The sequence below is a fragment of the Scyliorhinus torazame genome, chromosome 24 (assembly GCF_047496885.1).
Source record: "Scyliorhinus torazame isolate Kashiwa2021f chromosome 24, sScyTor2.1, whole genome shotgun sequence".
NCBI lineage: Eukaryota > Metazoa > Chordata > Chondrichthyes > Carcharhiniformes > Scyliorhinidae > Scyliorhinus > Scyliorhinus torazame.
The window spans coordinates 18222645-18242189 of record NC_092730.1 but is presented as its reverse complement, the minus strand read 5'-3'; the positions used below and the strand labels follow the sequence as shown (position 1 = coordinate 18242189).

General features: G+C 55.4%; 1 protein-coding gene across 1 annotated transcript in view; it reads right to left on the bottom strand.

Annotated features, from left to right (window-relative positions):
- The window catches only part of LOC140400210 (neurexin-2-like), a 2085493-nt gene that overhangs the window by 1998463 nt on the left and 67485 nt on the right, over positions 1-19545 (bottom strand). The window contains exon 2 of the mRNA XM_072489678.1: positions 8484-8501. Within this exon, the coding sequence (XP_072345779.1) occupies positions 8484-8501 (18 nt within the window). The remainder of the gene's footprint in view (positions 1-8483; positions 8502-19545) is intronic.

Below are 19545 nucleotides of genomic sequence, written 5' to 3'. Positions count from 1 at the left end.
CGGGGTAAGGACGGCAGATTTCCCCCTTTCCCTAAAGGGGAACGTCAGTGAACCCGATGGTTTTTTTTTTTTAACGACAATCGATGATCGTTGTCACGGGCGCCGTTACTGAGACCGAGTTTTATAACTCCAGATTTTATTAATTGGAGTTAAATTCCACTGGGTTCCGTGGTGGGGTTTGCAACTCCCGCCCCCCCCCCCTCCTCACCCCGATCCCTTCCCTTCTTCCGAGAGGGCAGAGCGGGACGTCGGTTTATCGTCAAATCCTCAAGGGGGCATATCAGGCGGCGCGGCACTCCCTCAGCACTGGGCGCGAGTCCTCAACCTCCAGACCAGGGGTGGCCATGCCATAACTGACGTTGGTCCTTGGCAACCTGGAGCTCCTCACTGCCTGACCCCTGGCACCTTCCCGCCTGCCAGCATTTGCCTTCATTTCCCTCAGAAATATCGCCCCTGCCTTAAAAGAGAAAGCTCCTTCCGAAAATACGTTCCACCCTCTCCTAGTTAATAAATTCCTCCTAATCTCTGGCTTCAGTCTCCCCGCGCTTTGCCAGGGGAGAGGAATTATTATTTTCATACTGTTTATCATCAGCCATTTCTCTCGGGCGCGGGACGGTTTGCCGGCTGTGCCATCTTTCTGCACCCCCTCCTGTCGGATGTGGAGATCAGAAGTTCATTGAACACTCCCGAGTGTGTCTGGCCCGCGCATTGTGAAACCCGTTCTATATTCGCGGTTAAATACCCCAGTGTTTCCCCCCCCCCCCCCTCCCCGAAGCACGGGTGTGCTTTTGGACGGGGGATGGGGGGGGGGTGGGGTTGGGTAAAATGGGATGGGCGCCAACCCCGCCATCTTCACTATCCGAGCTCGCCACCCCACCCCCACCCCCAATAGAAGGGTGGATCTTCAGACACCGGTGTGGGCAGACTACCCGTCATATTTCAGTCAGTAATCAAGCATCAATCGGGGTTGGCAGCAAGCCAACAGGCCCTGATACTATTTTGCCCATGCCGCATGTGTAGCCGGGCGCGAGTGTCAGACTGATTGACAAAAAAAACCTTTAAAAAAGGGAAGGAAAGGGGGTACTTTGGGGGTGAGGAGAATGCCTTTTGTGCATTGGAAGGGGGGGGGGGGAGGGTCTTCCCTCTATCTCCCTACCCAGCCGTTCCATAAAACCAATCACCCCCTAACCTCACTGTAGCTCTCCTAAAATTGCACAAACCGAGCATACCTCGCTCCGAGGGTGCGGCTATCCTCCCCCTCCCGCCAAGGGCGATCTTTCCGGCGGCGCGGAGACAACCAGCCAATGCCTACGGGCCTTTGCATGCCAGTAAGGGAGCAGACGCGATGGGCCGAATGGCTGTGGAGGCCTTTAAGACAGAGATAGATAGGTTCTTGATTCATGAGGGGATCTGGGGTTACGGGGAGAAGGCAAGAGAACAGGGGCGGGGGGGGGGGGAGAATCACGTCAGCCGTGGTCGAATGGCAGGGTGGGCCCGACGGGCCGAATGGCCTAATTCTGCTGCTGCGTCTTATGGTTTTATGAGGAGGTGGTGGTAGTGGGGGGGGGGGGGACCTGACCCCTTAAAGGTTGTTTTCAGGCCCGGCCCGGAGGGTGGGGGGGGGGGGGGGGGGGGCGTGGTGGTGAACCGGGCCTAACTGTAGCCGGCCAGCCACGCCAGTGCTAAGCGCTCTCGGCCCAGAGCGGGCCTCAGCCGGAAAAGGGGGCACACGCCCGCCCCATCGTTTAAAAAAATATAAAATAGCTGCCGGAGCCAGGAATGACATTTAAATGTCACACTTTTGGGGGGGGGGGGGGGGGGGGTGTCGGTGCTGAATTTACAAGTGAATGCTTTCTTATCGCAGCCAAGGCCTGCCTGTCAAATAAGTCAGCTGAGAAGCTGCTCTGGGTGGGTCGTCTGTAGGTCGCAAGGGTCTGTTCGGGCCTGCTGTCCACAGGGAGGCCTTCTTTTCTTTTCCCTTTCCCCTCCCCTCCCATCCCCTCTCTTGCCAGAGGCTGCAGTGGACAGAGGTGATCAGAATTCCGGCTCCGTAGCCGGTTGCCAGGCAACGGCCCTCAGATCCCTGGAGCGTGACAGCAGCCATTTTCGGTCTGCTGCAGCAGGTCAGGGGAGAAGGGGATCGGCTCGAGCTGGGGGGGTGGGGGGGAGCCAATCGCCCCCGAGGGCTCCTCAACCTCCCCCCCCGGCCTCCGCCCCCGTCCTTCCTCCCCTCCCCGCAAAGGACGGTGCAGATTACACCGGGGATGAGCGGGAGAGGGAGGAATTCAGACAAACTGAATCCCTTGGACTGGGACGGGTTTACGCCGAGATTCTGAGACGGGGGGGGGGGGGGGGGGGGGGGGGGGGGTGAGGTGGGGGAAATTGCTTGAAACCTCTCCAGCCACGTCGCTCGCGCCGGCGTTTCATGTGCCTGTGGGCTGCTCCGTTATCTCCCCCGATTGCCTCCGGTCTAGGGTCATCGGGGAGTGGGGGGGGAAGGTGACACGCCCGTACCCCTGCCACCCCCCCCCCACCCCCCCCATATGCGGGCGCTGAAACGCGGCCCTCCCGGCCGTCTGCGCCAGCATTCATCACCCGTCCCCCTATTCGCCCACAAACTGAGAGGTTTGCCCGGCTAATTCAGAGTCGGCCGCGTTGCCACCTGTGCGTGTGTGGGGCCTGGAGTAACGTGTAGGACAGATCGGGGTGAGGACGGCAGATTTCCCCTCCCCCGATGAGGCGAAGGACAATCAAAAATGGTTTCTTTCACGGAATGATACCAGATTCTTTGTTTATTGATTGGATTCAAAGTCAGCCACTGGCAGTGGTGGGATTCGAACCCAAGTACCCCCCCCCTCCCCACAGAACATAGCCTTTGGCCGCTGGATTACTCATCCAGCAGCAATCCCAGAGAATTCTACAGGTTCTCCACCCTCTGAGTGAAGAGGTTTCTACTCATCTCGGTCCAAAATGGCCGACTGCTTCCCCGAGTGAAAAGGTTTCTCCTCATCTCGGTCCCCAAAATGGCCGACTCCGTCCCCGAGTGAAAAGGTTTCTCCTCATCTCGGTCCCCAAAATGGCCGACTCCTTCCCCGAGTGAAAAGGTTTCTCCTCATCTCGGTCCCCAAAATGGCCGACTCCTTCCCCGAGTGAAGAAATTTCTCCTCATCTCGGTCCCCAAAAAGGCCTCAACTTTTTTAACCATTAATTTTAATGTCCTCCGGGTACGCCCGCTAGAATCGGCTGCAGAATCCCACGTGGGCAATTAGGGATGGGCAACAAATGATGGGCCCGGCTCAGCGAAACCCCCCCCCCCCCTCCCCCCCCCCAACGAAAGAATAATGTTTTTCAAAAAAAAGTCACCTTCAAAGGAGTGGCACAACGGTCGGTACCGCTGCCTCACGATGTCAGGGACCCGGGTTTGATTCCGACCTCGGGTGACCGAGTGTGTGTGGAGTTTGCACGTTCTCCCCCCGTGTCTGCGTGAGTTTTCTCCCGGTGCTCCGGTTTCCTCCCGCAGTCGAAAGGTGGGAGGAATGGAGCATAAGAATTGGCAAGTCATGTTGCAGCTGTATAGAACCTTAGTTAGGCCACACTTGGGAGTATAGTGTTCAATTCTGGTCGCCACACTACCAGAAGGATGTGGAGGCTTTAGAGAGGGTGCAGAAGAGATTTACCAGGATGTTGCTGGGTATGGAGGGCATTAGCTACGAGGAGCGGTTGAATAAACTCGGTTTGTTCTCACTGGAACGACGGAGGTTGAGGGGTGACCTGATGGAGGTCTACAAAATTATGAGGGGCATAGACAGAGTGGATAGTCAGAGACTTTTCCCCAAGGTAGAGGGGTCAATTACTAGGGGGCATAGGTTTAAGGTGCGAGGGACAAGGTTTAGAGTAGATGTACGAGGTACGTTTTTTTTTACACAGAGGGTAGTGGGTGCCTGGAACTCGCTGCCGGAGGAGGTGCTGGAAGCAGGGACGATAGTGACATTTAAGGGGCATGTTGACAAATCCATGAATAGGATGGGAATAGAGGGATACGGACCCAGGACGTGTAGAAGATTTTAGTTTAGACGGGCAGCATGGTCGGCGCGGGCTTGGAGGGCCGAAGGGCCTGTTCCTGTGCTGTACTTTTCTTTGTGGGGTTACGGGGATAGGGCGAGTGGAGAGGGGGGGGGGGGGGGAGTGGACCCATGTCGGGTGCTCTTTCTGAGGGTCGGTGCAGACCCAATGGGCCGAATGGCCTCCTTCTGCACTGTCGGGATTCGAGGATCCTATGAATGCGGTTGAGGTGAATCGCGTTGATGCAATGAACGGGGGGGGGGGGGGGAGGAAGCTGGGTAAATACACGAAGGAGAGTGATATGGTAATAGGAGGGGATGAAGAGCAGGTGGGGGGGCGGAGCTGGAGGAGGCTGGCGCGGAGCGGAATCACCAGCACGGGGAAGATGGGCCGAATGGCCTGCTTGGGCACCTCGAACACGAGGCCGCTAATTCACGAGCCGGTTGTCACGGCGAGTGAAGCTCGCCGATGCCCTGATTTACTCAGGGGTTAAAGGGAGGCTGCAGTCGTAAAGGAACCAGCTTCGAGCCGGTGTGAGGGGAGGGGGGTGATTAATTCTCTCGCCTGGTCCCTCAGCTACAGCCCGCCGAGCACCCCTGACCCTTTCATCGCATTCGGAACTCCCCGATTGTCTTATCATCTCTAATCTGTCTGTCGTAAAGTAGTCCTTGTCGAATGTGGCACGGACTACCTGGGGAACGTTACGGTGTGGAGAGATAAGAGGATCGGCTCGGCCCGAGCACGGAGCATGCCGGCTTCCGATGAACACCCCTTGCTTCCCCTCCCCACAACCCACCCCCCCCACCTCCCCCACAACCACACCCACGGCAGGCACAGGCTCCAAATGTAGGCCGTACGGTCTCGTACGGCGACTAGGCCCGTTAAATTTAGCCCTGCCGTAAATCATTTCCGCAGAATCCGATCGGCCCCTCACAGCTGCCCCGTCTCTTCAAACGAGCATCCTTTCCCCCCCCCCGTAACACCGCCTCCACCGCCACCCCCCCTCCACCCCACCCGCACATCCTTCCTCCCTCCGCGAGGGACGGCAGCCCCGCTGACATTGTCCAGTGTTTTCCGTTTTAGGTCCAGATTCCAGCGTCCGCTTGTCGACTCTGTCCAGCACCCCCCACCTCGGGATTTGGAACACCTCCATCAAATCTCCTCAGTCTTCTCTCTGAGGGGGTCAGTCCCGACCCTCTGCTATCTACCCTCGTAACTCAAGTTCCTCATCCTTGGGACCATTCTTGTTAACCTCTTCCGCGCTCTCTCCAATACGGACACATCCTTCCCACAGTGCGGCCTCCAGAATCATACACAATGTTTTGGAGATAGTTATGCTGCATTGATCAGAAACTGAACTGGACCCAGCCACATTAATACTGTGGCTACCAGAGCAGGTCAGAGGCTGGGAATCCTGTGGAGAGTAACTCACCACCTGACTCCCCCCAAAGCCTGTCCACCATCTACAAGGCACAAGTCAGGAGTGTGAGGGAATACTCTCCACTTGCCTGGATGAGCGCGGCTCCCAACAACACTCGAGAAGCTCAACACCATCCAGGACAAAGCAGCCCCGCTCGATCGACACGCTAACCACAAACATTCACCCCCTCCACCCCCCGACGCACAGCGGCAGCCGTGTGCACCGTCTACAAGACGCGCCGCAGCCACTCGCTCCTTCGACAGCACCTTCCAAACCCGCCACCTCTACCGTCTAGAAGGACGAGGGCAGCAGACACATGGGGTTTCCCATTGAATCCACCTCACGCTGCCACGAAACCTATCCGGAACTGGCGCTAAGGTCCGAAAACTGCCGATGCCCTTGGCCTCACTGCGGGCTTCCCGGACTGGTCGCGATTCGGGAATCTTCAGCCGGAACCACCCAGGAAATTCCGGGCCAACCCCTGCCCCCCCCGATCAACCTATTTGCCTCATTTCCACACACACCCCACCCCCAACTCCCCTCCAACTATAAGTCCGACCGACTCCTACGCTAAAATATCGAAGGGCAGAATTTCCCGGAACCCCCGGAACGGGGGGGGGGTAGCCTCGTCCCGAAGTCTAACGGACCTTGCCAGCTGGCCAGTCAACCTTCCCGGTGCCCGGATCAGGGACGGTTCCCGGGGGTGTGGGGGTGTGGGCGGGATCGGAGAATCCAGCCCGGCAGCTCTACGGATCTTCCCGCCGCCCTCGCCCTTCCCCGCCCAGGACGGACATCCCGCGCCTTCAAGACGCACAGATCGTGGGCTCCGGACAAGGTGGTACCCTGGCACTCCCGGTTGGCGTTGCTAGACAGGCTCCGGGGGGGGGGGGGGGGGTTGTCCCGCCCTTAAGAGGTGGGGTGAGGAGCGGGGGGGACGACGACGCAGGAGGACCCCCAAGAGATGCGTTGAGGCCGTACGGAGAGATCGGTTGGGGGGGGGGGGGGGGGGAATGAGGCATTTAAAAATGGCCTACACGCCCCCAAAATAGAACCCTGTTTTTTGGGACATAAAATCGCACCCGACATTCTGGTATTTTATAAATTTTGTTACTCCCTCACCCTCACCCCTCCCCGAACACCCCAGCCCCACCCACCACATGCACGCCCCCACACCCCCCAACCCCGTCCAGGCCCACGTCATTTTTAACATCTTCCGAGTCCATTCATTAGGCATTAAAGCTTCGCTGCCTACCGTTCCCGATCTGGAGGGGGTGGGGGAGGGGCTGGGGGCTGGGGGGGGGCAAAAAAAAAAAAGGAAACTTGCGGATTTCGGGAGCCTGAGGCGGTAAACGCTGGAAACCCTCAGCGGTTCCGGCCCCTTGTCCGTGTGGAGTGAGGGGCGAAGGTCGCGGTTCGGGTCGACGACCTTTCACCGCGCCTCGGTTTCTCTCTCTCCCACCCGGACCGCCGCCGTTCTCCCCCATTTTCCCGTCCCTGGCTCCGGAGCGATTTCCAAGGGCCCAGCGGAGAGGCTCAGCGGCCTGTCTGTCCATGTGAGTATGTGAGTGAGCGTGTGTGTCTGTGCGGCTGAGTGTGTGTCTGGGTATAAGTGTGTGAATGTGTCCATGTGGGTGTAAGTGTGTTTGCCCGTGTGAGTATAAGTGGGTGTGTGTGTACGTGTGTGCGCGCGAGTGTGTATGTGTGAATGTGTGTATGAGTATGAGCGTGTGTCTGTCAAAGTGTAGGTGTGTGTGAGTGTGTAGATGTATGTGAGTGAGTGAATATTGGAGAGTGCGCGCGTATGAGTGCGTGAGAGTGTATGTGTTTGTGAGTGTGTGTCTGAGTGTATTTGTGTCTGAGTGTGCGGGATTGTGTGTGTAAGTGTGTTCGTGTATGTGTGAGTGTCTGTGAGAGAGAGTGTGTGTGTGAATGTGAGTGAGTGTATGTGAGAGGGTGTGTGAGTGTGTCAGTGTGTGTGTGTGTCAGTGTGTGTGTGAGTGTGTCAGTGTGTGTGTGTGAGTGTGACTGAGGGTGTGAGTGAGGGTGTGTGTCAGAGTGAGTGTGAGTGTGTGTGTGGGTGTCAGTGTGTGTGAAAGTGTGTGAGAGAGTGAGTGTGTGTGTGAAAGAGTGTGTGTGTGTGTGTGTGTGTGTGTATGAGAGTGTGAGTGAGTGTGTGTGACTGTGTGTGAGTGAGTGTGTTTGTGAAAGTGTGTGTGTGTGTGTGAATGTGAATGTGAGTGTGAGAGAGTGTGAGTGAGTGTGTGTGTGAGAGTCTGGGTGTGGTTGTCAGTGTGTGTGAAAGTGTGTGAGAGAGTGTGTGTGTGAGAGAGTGTGTGTGTGAGAGAGTGTGTGTGTGTGTGCGAATGTGAGTGTGTGCGAGAGTGAGTGAGGGTGTGTGTGAGAGTGTGAGAGAGAGTATGAGAGTGTGAGAGAGAGTGTGAGAGAGAGTGTGAGAGAGAGTGTGAGAGAGAGTGTGAGAGAGAGTGTGAGAGAGAGTGTGAGAGAGAGTGTGTGAGAGAGTGTGTGTGAGAGTGTGTGTGAGAGTGTGTGTGTGGGTGTGTGTGAGAGAGTGTGTGTGAGAGAGTGTGTGTGAGTGTGTGTGTGAAAGAGTGTGAGTGTGTGTGTGTGTGAGTGTGTGTGAGTGTGTGTGGGTGTGTGTGAGAGAGTGAGTGTGAGAGAGAGAGTGTGTGTGTATGTGTGTCAGTGTGCGTGCACCTTTCTCACTATGACACAGTCCTACAAGTGTGAGCACACAACGACGTGCACGCTGTTGTACGGAGGACGGTAGTTTAGCCGTGCGCGCACAGATGCAATATCGTATCCGTTCCCGAATACATTTTGTTCGACTTTGATTAAAATGGGAGGTCGACGCTCCCCCCCCCCCCCCCGCCACACCGCCTTCAATCAGAGGAGCCTCGTCCCCGTGAACCAGAGGTCACACCTACAGCAACATAACTAACAGCACAAACAGACATGGTATTCGATCATCAGTGGTACTCACCTTCAATCCTGTGATCTTCTGCGGGCGGGAGCGGAGCGGCGGAGGGGGAAGAAGAAGAGGAGAGAGCAGTTAGACACAGTTTGATACTTCACCAAACATCACCCAGCACCGGAGGCCGCAGCCCTGATTCCGCCCCCCAGGGCGAAGGGGGGGGGGCGACAGCACCTCGGATAACTGAGGCGCACAGGTCGGGGACGAGTGCCGGAGATGACGGAAACACTCGGCACACCTGCAGAGAGAGAGACAAGAGTTGGCGTACCAGGTTTTTGGCTTCCCAGGTTTACTGCCCCCTCCCCCACCCCCCCCCCCGCCCCCCCCACCCCGCCCACCTACCCCCGCCAGGACTGGAAAATGTTCGACTGGAAAATAGGTGAATACAGAGGCAGCAAAGGGGGGGGGGGGCGGTGGGAGCGGAGGATCCAAAGAGTTAGCGTGGGAGACGGGAGAGGTGAGGGGGACAGGAGGCGAGAGTGGGGCGGCAACGAGATGAGGGTCAGATGGGTCGGGGGGGAGGAGGTGGAAATGCGCTAGGCCGAAACGGCCTCACCTGTGTAATCGTCCCTGCCTCACGCGCACCCTGACCTCTCTATCCTCGGCCTGCTGCGCAACCTCAACCAAAGCCCAGCGTCCAGTTCGAGGAGCGGGACCTCATCTGTCCCACGCTCAATGCGGAGGTCACGAACGTTGGATAAGGCGCGGCGTCGCCAAGCTGCTAACCGCAGGTCGGGGCAATTGTTTGCTGGAGGGCGTGACCGGGGAGGCGAGGCCAGAGCGAGGGGCGGTGAGGAATCGCGCGTTGGAGCCCGAGTCACCATTGGGTCGGCGAGGCCACGGATCGCGTGCTAGCCCTCTCCTCAGCAAAGCTGCAGGCCGCAATGGACTGAATGGCCTCTGTTCTATGATTCTATCGTCGACAGGATCCCCGGCTGACTCCATCCCAGCGGGAAATCGAGGGGATCTTTTGACATAAGACAAAGGAGCAGAATTAGGCCACTCGGCCCATCGAGTCTGCTCCACCGTTCAATCATGGCTGATATTTTTCTCATCCACATTCTCTTGCCTTCTCCCCATAACCCCTGACCCCCTTATTAATCAAGAACCTATCTATCTCGGTCTTAAACACACTCAGTGATTTGGCCTCCACAGCCTTCTGCGGCAAAGAGTTCCACAGATTCACCAACCCTCTGGCTGAAGAAATTCCTCCTCGTCTCTGTTTTGAATGATCATCCCTTCAGTCTGAGGCTGTGCCCTCTGGTTCTAGTTTTTCCTACAAGTGGAAACATCCTCTCCACGTCCACTCTATCCAGGCCTCGCAGTATCCTGCAAGTTTCAATAAGATCCCCCCCTCATCCTTCTAAACTCCGTGTACAGACCCAGAGTCCTCAACCGTTCCTCACACGACAAGCTCTTCATTCCCGGGATCATTCTTGTGAACCTCTGGACCCTTTCCAAGGCAGCACGTCCTTCCTTAGATACGGGGCCCAAAACTGCTCACAATACTCCAAATGGGGTCCACCCAGAGCCTTATACAGCCTCAGAAGTACATCCCTGCTCTTGTATTCTAGCCCTCTCGACATGAACGCTAACATTGCATTTGCCTTCCTAACTGCCGACTGAACCTGCACGTTAACCTTAAGAGAATCGTGAACAAGGACTCCCAAGACCCTTTGTGCTTCAGATTTCCGAAGCATCTTCCCATTTAGAAAATAGTCTATGCCTAGATTCCTCCTTCCAAAGTGCAGAACCTCACACTTTTCCACCTTGTATTCCATCTGCCACCTCTTTGCCCACTCTCCTCGCCTGTCCAGGTCCTTCTGCAGCCCGCCTGCTTCTCAATACTACCTGTCCCTCGAAAGATATTTGTATCACCTGCAGACATGGGTGCAGAAAGGGGTTAACTCAAAAAGATCCCGGCTGGTCTCACTTTAATGTACAAACTCCCGAGGTACCCGAGGCAGTGTAATCCATCCCCTTTGTCTCGGAGACCTGGGGCGAGCGCCGTTCAGCGCTGGTCTCCACAGACGGGGGCCAGACGGAGCGGCACCAGTGGGGGTCTCCGAGGGGTTGAGGGGCCCTCAGGTGCATGGCCTTTGGGCAGGGTGGTACCCTGGCACTGCTGGTGCCACTCGAGCAGCCTGGCAGTGACAGCCCGGGACCCGTGCAACGCCAGCTTGGCGCCTTGGTAATGCTAGCGTGCCGCCCTGGCAGTGCCAATGTGCCAAGCTGGCATTCGCTGCGCCCTGGCATTCGGGCCGGGGGTGCCCTGCCCGGGTATTGGAGCGGGTTGCGAGGAGGAGGGGGTTACCGGGAGCCCTCCCATAGTGCATTGGGGCTTGGTGGAGCAGAGGGCCGTGGGTCACGGCGGGGGCCTCGGCGATCGGGACGCCATTTTTAAAAATGTCGCCCCGATCTCTCGCGACACCCGGGAGCTCGCTCCGGCGTGCGGGTGTAGAAAACGGGGCTGAGTGCGGCCTAGGCCGAGGCCGCTGATTTGACACGAGTGGCCGTTTGACAGCTAAACGCCCTCGCCCTGGGGCTTTGATCCCAATTAGTCGAACCACGCCCCCACCTCGGACGTGTGTTGGTCGAATCCCACCCTCTGACTCCGCGATGCTCACAGATCCCAGACCTGTCCAGTGCGGCCTCAATCCTCAGCAATGTGTGTCAACACAATTCTGCCCTCAGCGCGTCCTTGGCTGCCTATTGATTTCCTGCTCGATATGTGAAATATGAAGAGGCCAAGGAAGCAAATATTTTGACACAACTTTGAGATGATATCCCTCTCGCTTACCCAATGAGCCGGATCGCCATTTTCCGACTGAATCCCAGACCCAAATCCCAAACAAAGGAGGGGGGAGGATAGGCCGAGGGCCTGAGGAGCTATCGCCGGCACCCTCCGTTTTATTTAAAATTCCCAACCCCACCCCGAGAGATTGGCTGCTCGTCTTAGCCCGTAACGGGAATGCCGGCCGGGGCTCGTGGCAACTCGCAAAGGTTCGACATCAAACAAGCGGCAAAGATGTTCGCCCCTTCATAGCGCCTTTCGTAGACTTGCCCCCCCCCCTAGCCCCACCCTCAAAGCCGTTTGAGGGCCAACAAAGTTATTTTTGCCTCTGGTGCAACATAGGAAACGCAGCAGTCAACCTGCGCAGAGCAAGATCCCGCACGCGGCAACCCAAGAACGACAGAAGAATGGGGAGGCGGCGGGGCAGTGGCGTTGTCGGTGCCCCCGATAATCGCGAGACCCAGGGGAGTGCCGCCGGGTCCCGGGTAAAAATCCCACCTCGGCTGATGGTGACATTCGAATTGAACAGACATCCGTGATTACAAGCGGTTAGCACTGCTGCCTCGACAGCGCCAGGGACCCAGGAAGTGTCTGTGTGGAGTTTGCATGTGCCCCCCGCCCCCGTGTGTGCCTGGGTTTCCTCCGGACGCTCCGGTTTCCTCCCACAGTCCAAAGATGTGCAGGTTAGGTGGTTTGGCCGTGCTAAATTGCCCCTTTGTGTCCAAAGGTGTGCAGGTTAGGTGGATTGGCCGTGCTAAATTGCCCCTTAGTGTCCAAAGATGTGTAGTTTGGTGGATCGGCCGTGATAAAATGTCCCTTAGTGTCCAAAGATGTGCAGGTTGGGTGGATTGGCCGTGCTAAATTGCCCCTTAGTGTCCAAAGGTGTGCAGGTTAGGTGGATTGGCCGTGCTAAATTGCCCCTTAGTATCCAAAGATGTGTAGTTTGGTGGATCGGCCGTGATAAAATGTCCCTTAGTGTCCAAAGATGTGCAGGTTGGGTGGATTGGCCGTGCTAAATTGCCCCTTAGTGTCCAAAGATGTGCAGGTTGGGTGGATTGGCCGTGCTAAATTGCCCCTTTGTGTCCAAAGATGTGCAGGTTAGGTGGATTGGCCGTGCTAAATTGTCCCTCAGTGTCCAAAGATGTGCAGGTTAGGTGGGGTTACGGCGATAGGGTGGGGGAGTGGGCCTAGGTGGGGTTACGGCGATAGGGTGGAGGAGTGGGCCTAGGTGGGGTGCTCTTTCAGAGGGTCAGTGCAGACTCAATGGGCCGAACGGCCTCTTGAGGCACTGCAGGGATTCGATGATAACTTCATCCGGTTCACTGATGTTGCCTTTAAGGGAAAGGGGGCAATCTGCCGTCCTTACCCCGCTCTGGCCTACACGTGACTCCAGAACCACCCACACACACACAGCAATCAACGGACGGGGCGTGGATAGCGCGGGGGAGGGGACATTGAGGCAGACAATCAGACATGGTCGAGTTGAATGGAGGAGCAGGGTCGAGGATGCAAATTTCCTCGGTCGATCGCTAAATAGCACGAGGCTATTCATTAGCTGTGTGACACCCAAATGTTTCCCCCGTCCAACATTTGTTGCCCGTCCCTAATAGCCCCCCTAGAACCGAGTGTCTTGCTCGGCCCATTTCAGAGAGCAGGGGGGGTTAAGAGTCGACCACATTGCTGTGTGTGTGTGGGGGGGGGGGTCTGGAGTCACACGTAGGTCAGACCAGGGTAAGGACGGCAGATTTTCCCCTAGCCCCAAAAGGGGGACGTAAGTGAACCAGATGGGGTTTATTTTTACGACAATCGATGATCGTCGTCACGGTCGCCGAGACGGAGCTTCACAATTCCAGATTTTATTCATCAAATTTAAATTCCACCAGCGGCCGGGGTGGGGATTCGAACCTGCGTCCGTCCCACCCCGGAACACTAACCCGGGGCTCAGCATAGAGGGCGTCTATAAATCAGACTTGATGGGCGCGGGGAGATTGTCCCACGAGGAGAAGTCGGAAAGACGGGATTTGTCGTTCCCGGTGGAATTTAGATGAGCGAGAGGGTTGGGGGGTGGGGAGGGGCTCGATTGAAGGTCCTGAATGGTCTCGACAAGGCGGACGTGGAACGGACGTTTCCTCTTTGTGGGACTGGAAGCGGGGGGGACGACAATCTTGAAATTAGTGGGGGGGGGGGGGGGGGGGAGGCAGGTCGCCCTTTGGGATGGGGATGAGGAGAATGTTGGCCGCGATCGCTTCGAAAGGCGGAGCGAGGCTCGAGGGGCCTAAAGGCCTCCTCCGGCTTCTGTAGATTTTTGGGAACGCTGGGGTTAATTTACTGGGAGAGTTTTTCCTTCTCTGAGACTGTCGCGAGGCAGCGTTCCCTCCTGACAGCGGTCCCGGACGCCGATATCCATTTACTCCAGTCAATAGGGTAATCTCAGCGGGGCTGTCAGCTTCTCGGCCTATTGTGGCTGAGAGAGCCTGACAGCAACCTGCCTGAGCCTCCCGGGGGGAACCTCCATCGCCTGCCTGCCTGACAGCTCCTCCCGAGATCCACAAGGCCGGCGCTGGACAAGTCATTCGCGCATAATTGCCGGCCTCCGACCCCTAAATGAGCTGAGGCAGCTGCTGATGGGCCTGGAGGTCAAGGGAGGCACGTGGCCTGAGGAAGAGGCCGGGCTCGGTCGCACATGTTCAGCGCCTGATCGTTACCGAGGTGACGCCGCCTCCCCTCCCCCGACACAGGAAAGCTGAGAGAACAAAGAACAATACAGCACAGGAACAGGCCCTTCGGCACTCCAAGCCTGTGCCGACCTGCCAAAGCTAAAACCGTCTGCACTTACGGAGTCCGTACCCTTCCATTCCCACCCTATTTATATATTTGTCTAGATGCCCCTTAAATGCCGCAATCGTACCTGCTCCCACCACCTCCCCAGACAGCGCGTCCCATATATTTACCACCCTGTGTAAAAAACCTGCCTCGCACATCTGTTCTAAACTTTTCCCCGCGCACTTTAAACCCTATGTCCCCTAGTTCTTGACTCTCCTACACTAGGAAAGAGCATCTGACTCTCCACTCTGTCTGTGCCCCTCATAATCTTGTAGACCTCTATCAGGTCGCCCCTCAACCTCCGTCGTTCCAGTGAGAACAGACCGAGTTTATCCAACCTCTCCTCATAGCTAATGCCCTCCATACCAGGCAACATCCTGGTAAACCGCTTCTGCACCCTCTCTAAAGCCTCCACATCCTTCAGGTAGTGTGGCGACCAGAATTGTGCACAATGAGGCCTGTACAGCTGCAACATGACTTGCCAATCTTTATATTCAACGCCCCGACTGATGAAGGCCAGCATGCCGTATGCCGCCTTGACCACCTTATCCACATGCGTTGCCACTTTTAGTGATAATAATAATACCTATTGCCACAAGTAGGCTTACATTAACGCTGCAATGAAGTTACTGTGAAAATCCCCTCGTCGCCCCATTCCGGCGCCTGTTCGGGTACGCGGAGGGAGAATTCAGAACGTCCGATTCACCCAACAAGCACGTCTTTCGGGACTTATGGGAGGAAACCGGAGCGCCCGGAGGAAACCCACGCAGACACGGGTGGGAGAACGTGCAGACTCCGCACAGACAGTGACCCAAGCCCGGGAATCGAACCTGGGACCCCGGCTGTTATAACCTGCCTGCTTACCATTGGCTGGGGACTAACGACAATCCCACAATCCTGTGGGAGTATGAGCTTCCCCAATGAGGGGGGCGGAGAAATCATTAGCAGACTCCCTGTATAAATAAAGCTGGCCAGTTTGGAACCAGCAGGAAGATGTAAGCAGCAAGCGAGGTTGCTGCTGTTGTGTATATATATATATGTTATTGAAAATAAATGTTATTTCTTTGTATCCTTGAAACTCGTGCTGGATTCTTCGTGGCCCTCACAAAACCGGTGCTGTGAAGCCACAGTGCTAACCACTGTGCTACCGTGCCGCCCAGATCTCCAATTAATAAAGTCAGGAATTATAAAGCTCGGTCTCGGCAACGGCGACCGTGACAACGATCATCGATTGTCGTAAAAAAATAACATCTGGGGTTTCGCGCGTCTCGAATCTGGCGGGAGGCCCCACGATGATTGTCGGTGCCTCGGAGGGCGGCTCGGGTCGGCAGCTGGAGAAGCGTGTATCCCGTAAAAATCTGGAATTAAAACTCGGGAGGATGCGGGTGGTGGTTAGAAACCCAACTGATGACCCTACAGGTGAGGAAATCTGCCACCAACGACTCCCACAACCCACGATCTTCAATGAAAGAACGATCCGCTGATGGAAGTGAGGTGGGCACGTGAGATCAAAGCGGATCGTCCTCCTCCAGGCGCAATGGGAGGATTCAGAGGTGTTCGATGAGGCGAGTTTGCTACGTGCCCACCATCTGTGGCCATGAGGCCCTGAAGTAGGGCTTGCGCCCAGAAGTAGGGGCGCTACCCGACACTCAACGCAGAGCGGAGTCAACGCGATCGTAGATAGAAATCATAGAATTTACGGTGCGGAAGGAGGCCTTTTGGCCCATCGAGTCTGCACCGGCTCTTGGAAAGAGCACCCTACTTAAGCCTACCTAACCCCGTAACCCAGAAACCCCATCTAACCTAAGGGGCAATTTAGCATGGCCAACCCACCTAACCTGCACAACTTTGGATTAATGCAGGGGGCCCAAGCTTGGGCGGCCCAGATACAGCATGGCAAGATCCCACATTGGGGAAGGAGGGGGGGGGGAAAGCAGAAAATCCCGCCCTATTCCCAGCCGAGCGAATCATTTCATCTACTCAAAAATCTCCAGCGGGTCATTCATTCTCTCTCCTGGTAGCTCGGTCAATCCTGTCTGACAGACATAACGGGCGGGACTCTCTAATAATGGGGCTATGCCCCCACGCCGGCGGGAAAACCAGCGGCAACCACTCCGGCATCAACGGTCCCCGAAAGTGAGGAATTCTTCCCTTCCTAGGGGACTAGGTTGGCACCGGAGGGTCCCCGCAGCTCGAGCCGGCGCGAGTTCGCGCATGCGCAAAACGGCCGGCGTACTTCCGCGCATGCGCGGATTGGCGGGCGTGATTCGGCGCAGGCGCGGGGGTTCCCTTCTCCGCGCCTACCCCCGGGCAAATATGGCGGAGCCCTCAAGGGGCCCGGCAAGGAGTAAAATAGGCCCCCACGGAACCAGCCCTCTGTAGGCCCCGATCGCGGGCCAGGCCACCTTGGGGGCCCCCGCCCCGGAGTCGGATGCCCCCGCCGCCCCTCCTGGACGGCCCCCGCAGACACACCTTCCAGGTCCCGCCGTGTGGGACCCGAGTAACCCACGCCGGCGGGACTCGGCCAAACTCGGCGGCCACTCGGCCCTTCGGGGCCCGGAGAATCGCCGGGGGGGTGGGGGCTGCTGTCAGCGTCCCCCGACCGGCGCGGCGGGAATCCCGCGGGCGACCGGGAATCGGTGGGGGAGAATCTAGGGACCCGTTGACAGGAATGCCGAGCGGGGTCTAAATGAGGGGCAAGAGAGGATTCAGAACACGGGGCAGGCAAGGCCGCCGACGTAACGACTCGTTTGTGCGGCGCTCCCTCAGCACCGAGCAGTGGTCAGGAACCCAGAGGAAACCCGCGCAGACACGGGGGTGGGGGGGGGAAGAGACGTGCAAACTCCGCAGGGACAGTCCATAAGACCATAAGACATAGGAGTGGAAGTAAGGCCATTCGGCCCATCGAGTCCACTCCACCATTCAATCATGGCTGATTTCAACTCCATTTACCCGCTCTCTCTCCATAGCCCTTAATTCCTCGAGAAATCAAGAATTTATCAACTTCTGTCTTAAAGACACTCAACGTCCCGGCCTCCACCGCCCTCTGTGGCAATGAATTCCACAGACCCACCACTCTCTGGCTGAAGAAATTTCTCCTCATCTCTGTTCTAAAGTGACTCCCTTTTATTCTAAGGCTGTGCCCCCGGGTCCTAGTCTCCCCTGTTAATGGAAACAACTTCCCTACATCCACCCTATCTAAGCCATTCATTATCTTGTAAGTTTCTATTAGATCTCCCCTCAACCTCCTAAACTCCAATGAATATAATCCAGGATCCTCAGACGTTCATCGTATGTTAGGCCAACCATTCCTGGGATCATCCGTGTGAATCTCCGCTGGACCCGCTCCAGTGCCAGTATGTCCTTCCTGAGGTGTGGGGCCCAAAATTGCTCACAGTATTCTAAATGGGGCCTAACTAATGCTTTATAAAGCTTCAGAAGTACATCCCTGCTTTTATATTCCAAGCCTCTTGAGATAAATGACAACATTGCATTTGCTTTCTTAATTACGGACTCAACCTGCAAGTTTACCTTTAGAGAATCCTGGACTAGGACTCCCAAGTCCCTTTGCACTTCAGCATTATGAATTTTGTCACCGTTTAGAAAATAGTCCATGCCTCAATTCTTTTTTCCATAGTGCAAGACCTCGCACTTGCCCACGTTGAATTTCATCAGCCATTTCTTGGACCACTCTCCTAAACTGTCTAAATCTTTCTGCAGCCTCCCCACCTCCTCCATACTACCTGCCCCTCCACCTATCTTTGTATCATCGGCAAACTTAGCCAGAATGCCCCCAGTCCCGTCATCTAGATCGTTAATATATAAAGAGAACAGCTGTGGCCCCAACACTGAACCCTGCGGGACACCACTCGTCACCGGTTGCCATTCCGAAAAAGAACCTTTTATCCCAACTCTCTGCCTTCTGCCTGACAGCCAATCGTCAATCCATGTTAGTACCTTGCCTCGAATACCATGGGCCCTTATTTTACTCAGCAGTCTCCCGTGAGGCACCTTATCAAAGGCCTTTTGGAAGTCAAGATAGTTAACATCCATTGGCTCTCCTTGGACTAACCTATTTGTTATCTCTTCAAAGAACTCTAACAGGTTTGTCAGGCACGACCTCCCCTTACTAAATCCATGCTGACTTGTCCTAATCCGACCCTGCACTTCCAAGAATTTAGAAATCTCATCCTTAACAATGGATTCTAGAATCTTGCCAACAACCGAGGTTAGGCTAATTGGCCTATAATTTTCCATCTTTTTCCTTGTTCCCTTCTTGAACAGGGGGGTTACAACAGCGATTTTCCAATCCTCTGGTACTTTCCCTGACTCCAGTGACTTTTGAAAGATCATAACTAATGCCTCCACTATTTCTTCAGCTATCTCCTTTAGAACTCTAGGATGTAGCCCACCTGGGCCCGGAGATTTATCAATTTTTAGACCTCTTAGTTTCTCTCGCACTTTCTCCTTTGTGATGGCTACCGTATTCAACTCTGCCCCCTGACTCTCCGGAATTGTTGGGATATTACTCATGTCTTCTGCTGTGAAGACTGACGCAAAGTACTTATTCAGTTCCTCAGCTATTTCCTTGTCTCCCATCACAAAATTACCAGCGTCATTTTGGAGCGGCCCAATGTCAACTTTTGCCTCCCGTTTGTTTTTAATGTATTTAAAGAAACTTTTACTATCATTCCTAATGTTACTGGCTAGCCCACCTTCAAATTTGATCCTCTCTTTCCTTATCTCTCTCTTTGTTATCCTCTGTTTGTTTTTGTAGCCTTCCCAATCTTCTGACTTCCCACTACTCTTTGCCACATTATAGGCTTTCTCTTTTGCTTTGATGCATTCCCTAACTTCCTTTGTCAGCCATGGCTGCCTAATCCCCCCTCTGATAACCTTTCTTTTCTTTGGGATGAACCTCTGTACTGTGTCCTCAATTACTCCCAGAAACTCCTGCCATTGCTGTTCTACTATCTTTCCCACTAGGCTCTGCTCCCAGTCGATTTTCGTCAGTTCCTCCCTCATGCCCCTGTAGTTACCTTTATTTAACTGTAACACCTTTACATCTGATTCTACCTTCTTTCTTTCAAATTGGAGATTGAATTCGACCATATTATGATCACTGCCTCCTAAGTGTTCCCTTACTTTAAGATCTTTAATCAAGTCTGGCTCATTACATAACACTAAGTCCAGAATGGCCTGTTCCCTCGTGGGCTCCATCACAAGCTGTTCCAAAAAGCCCTCCTGTAAACATTCAATGAATTCCCTTTCCTTGGGTCCACTGGCAGCATTATTTACCCAGTCCACCTGCATATTGAAGTCCCCCATGATCACTGTGACCTTGCCTTTCTGACATGCACTTTCTATTTCGTGGTGCATTTTGTGCCCCCTGTCCTGACCACTGTTAGGAGGCCTGTACATAACTCCCATTATGGTTTTTTTGACTTTGTGGTT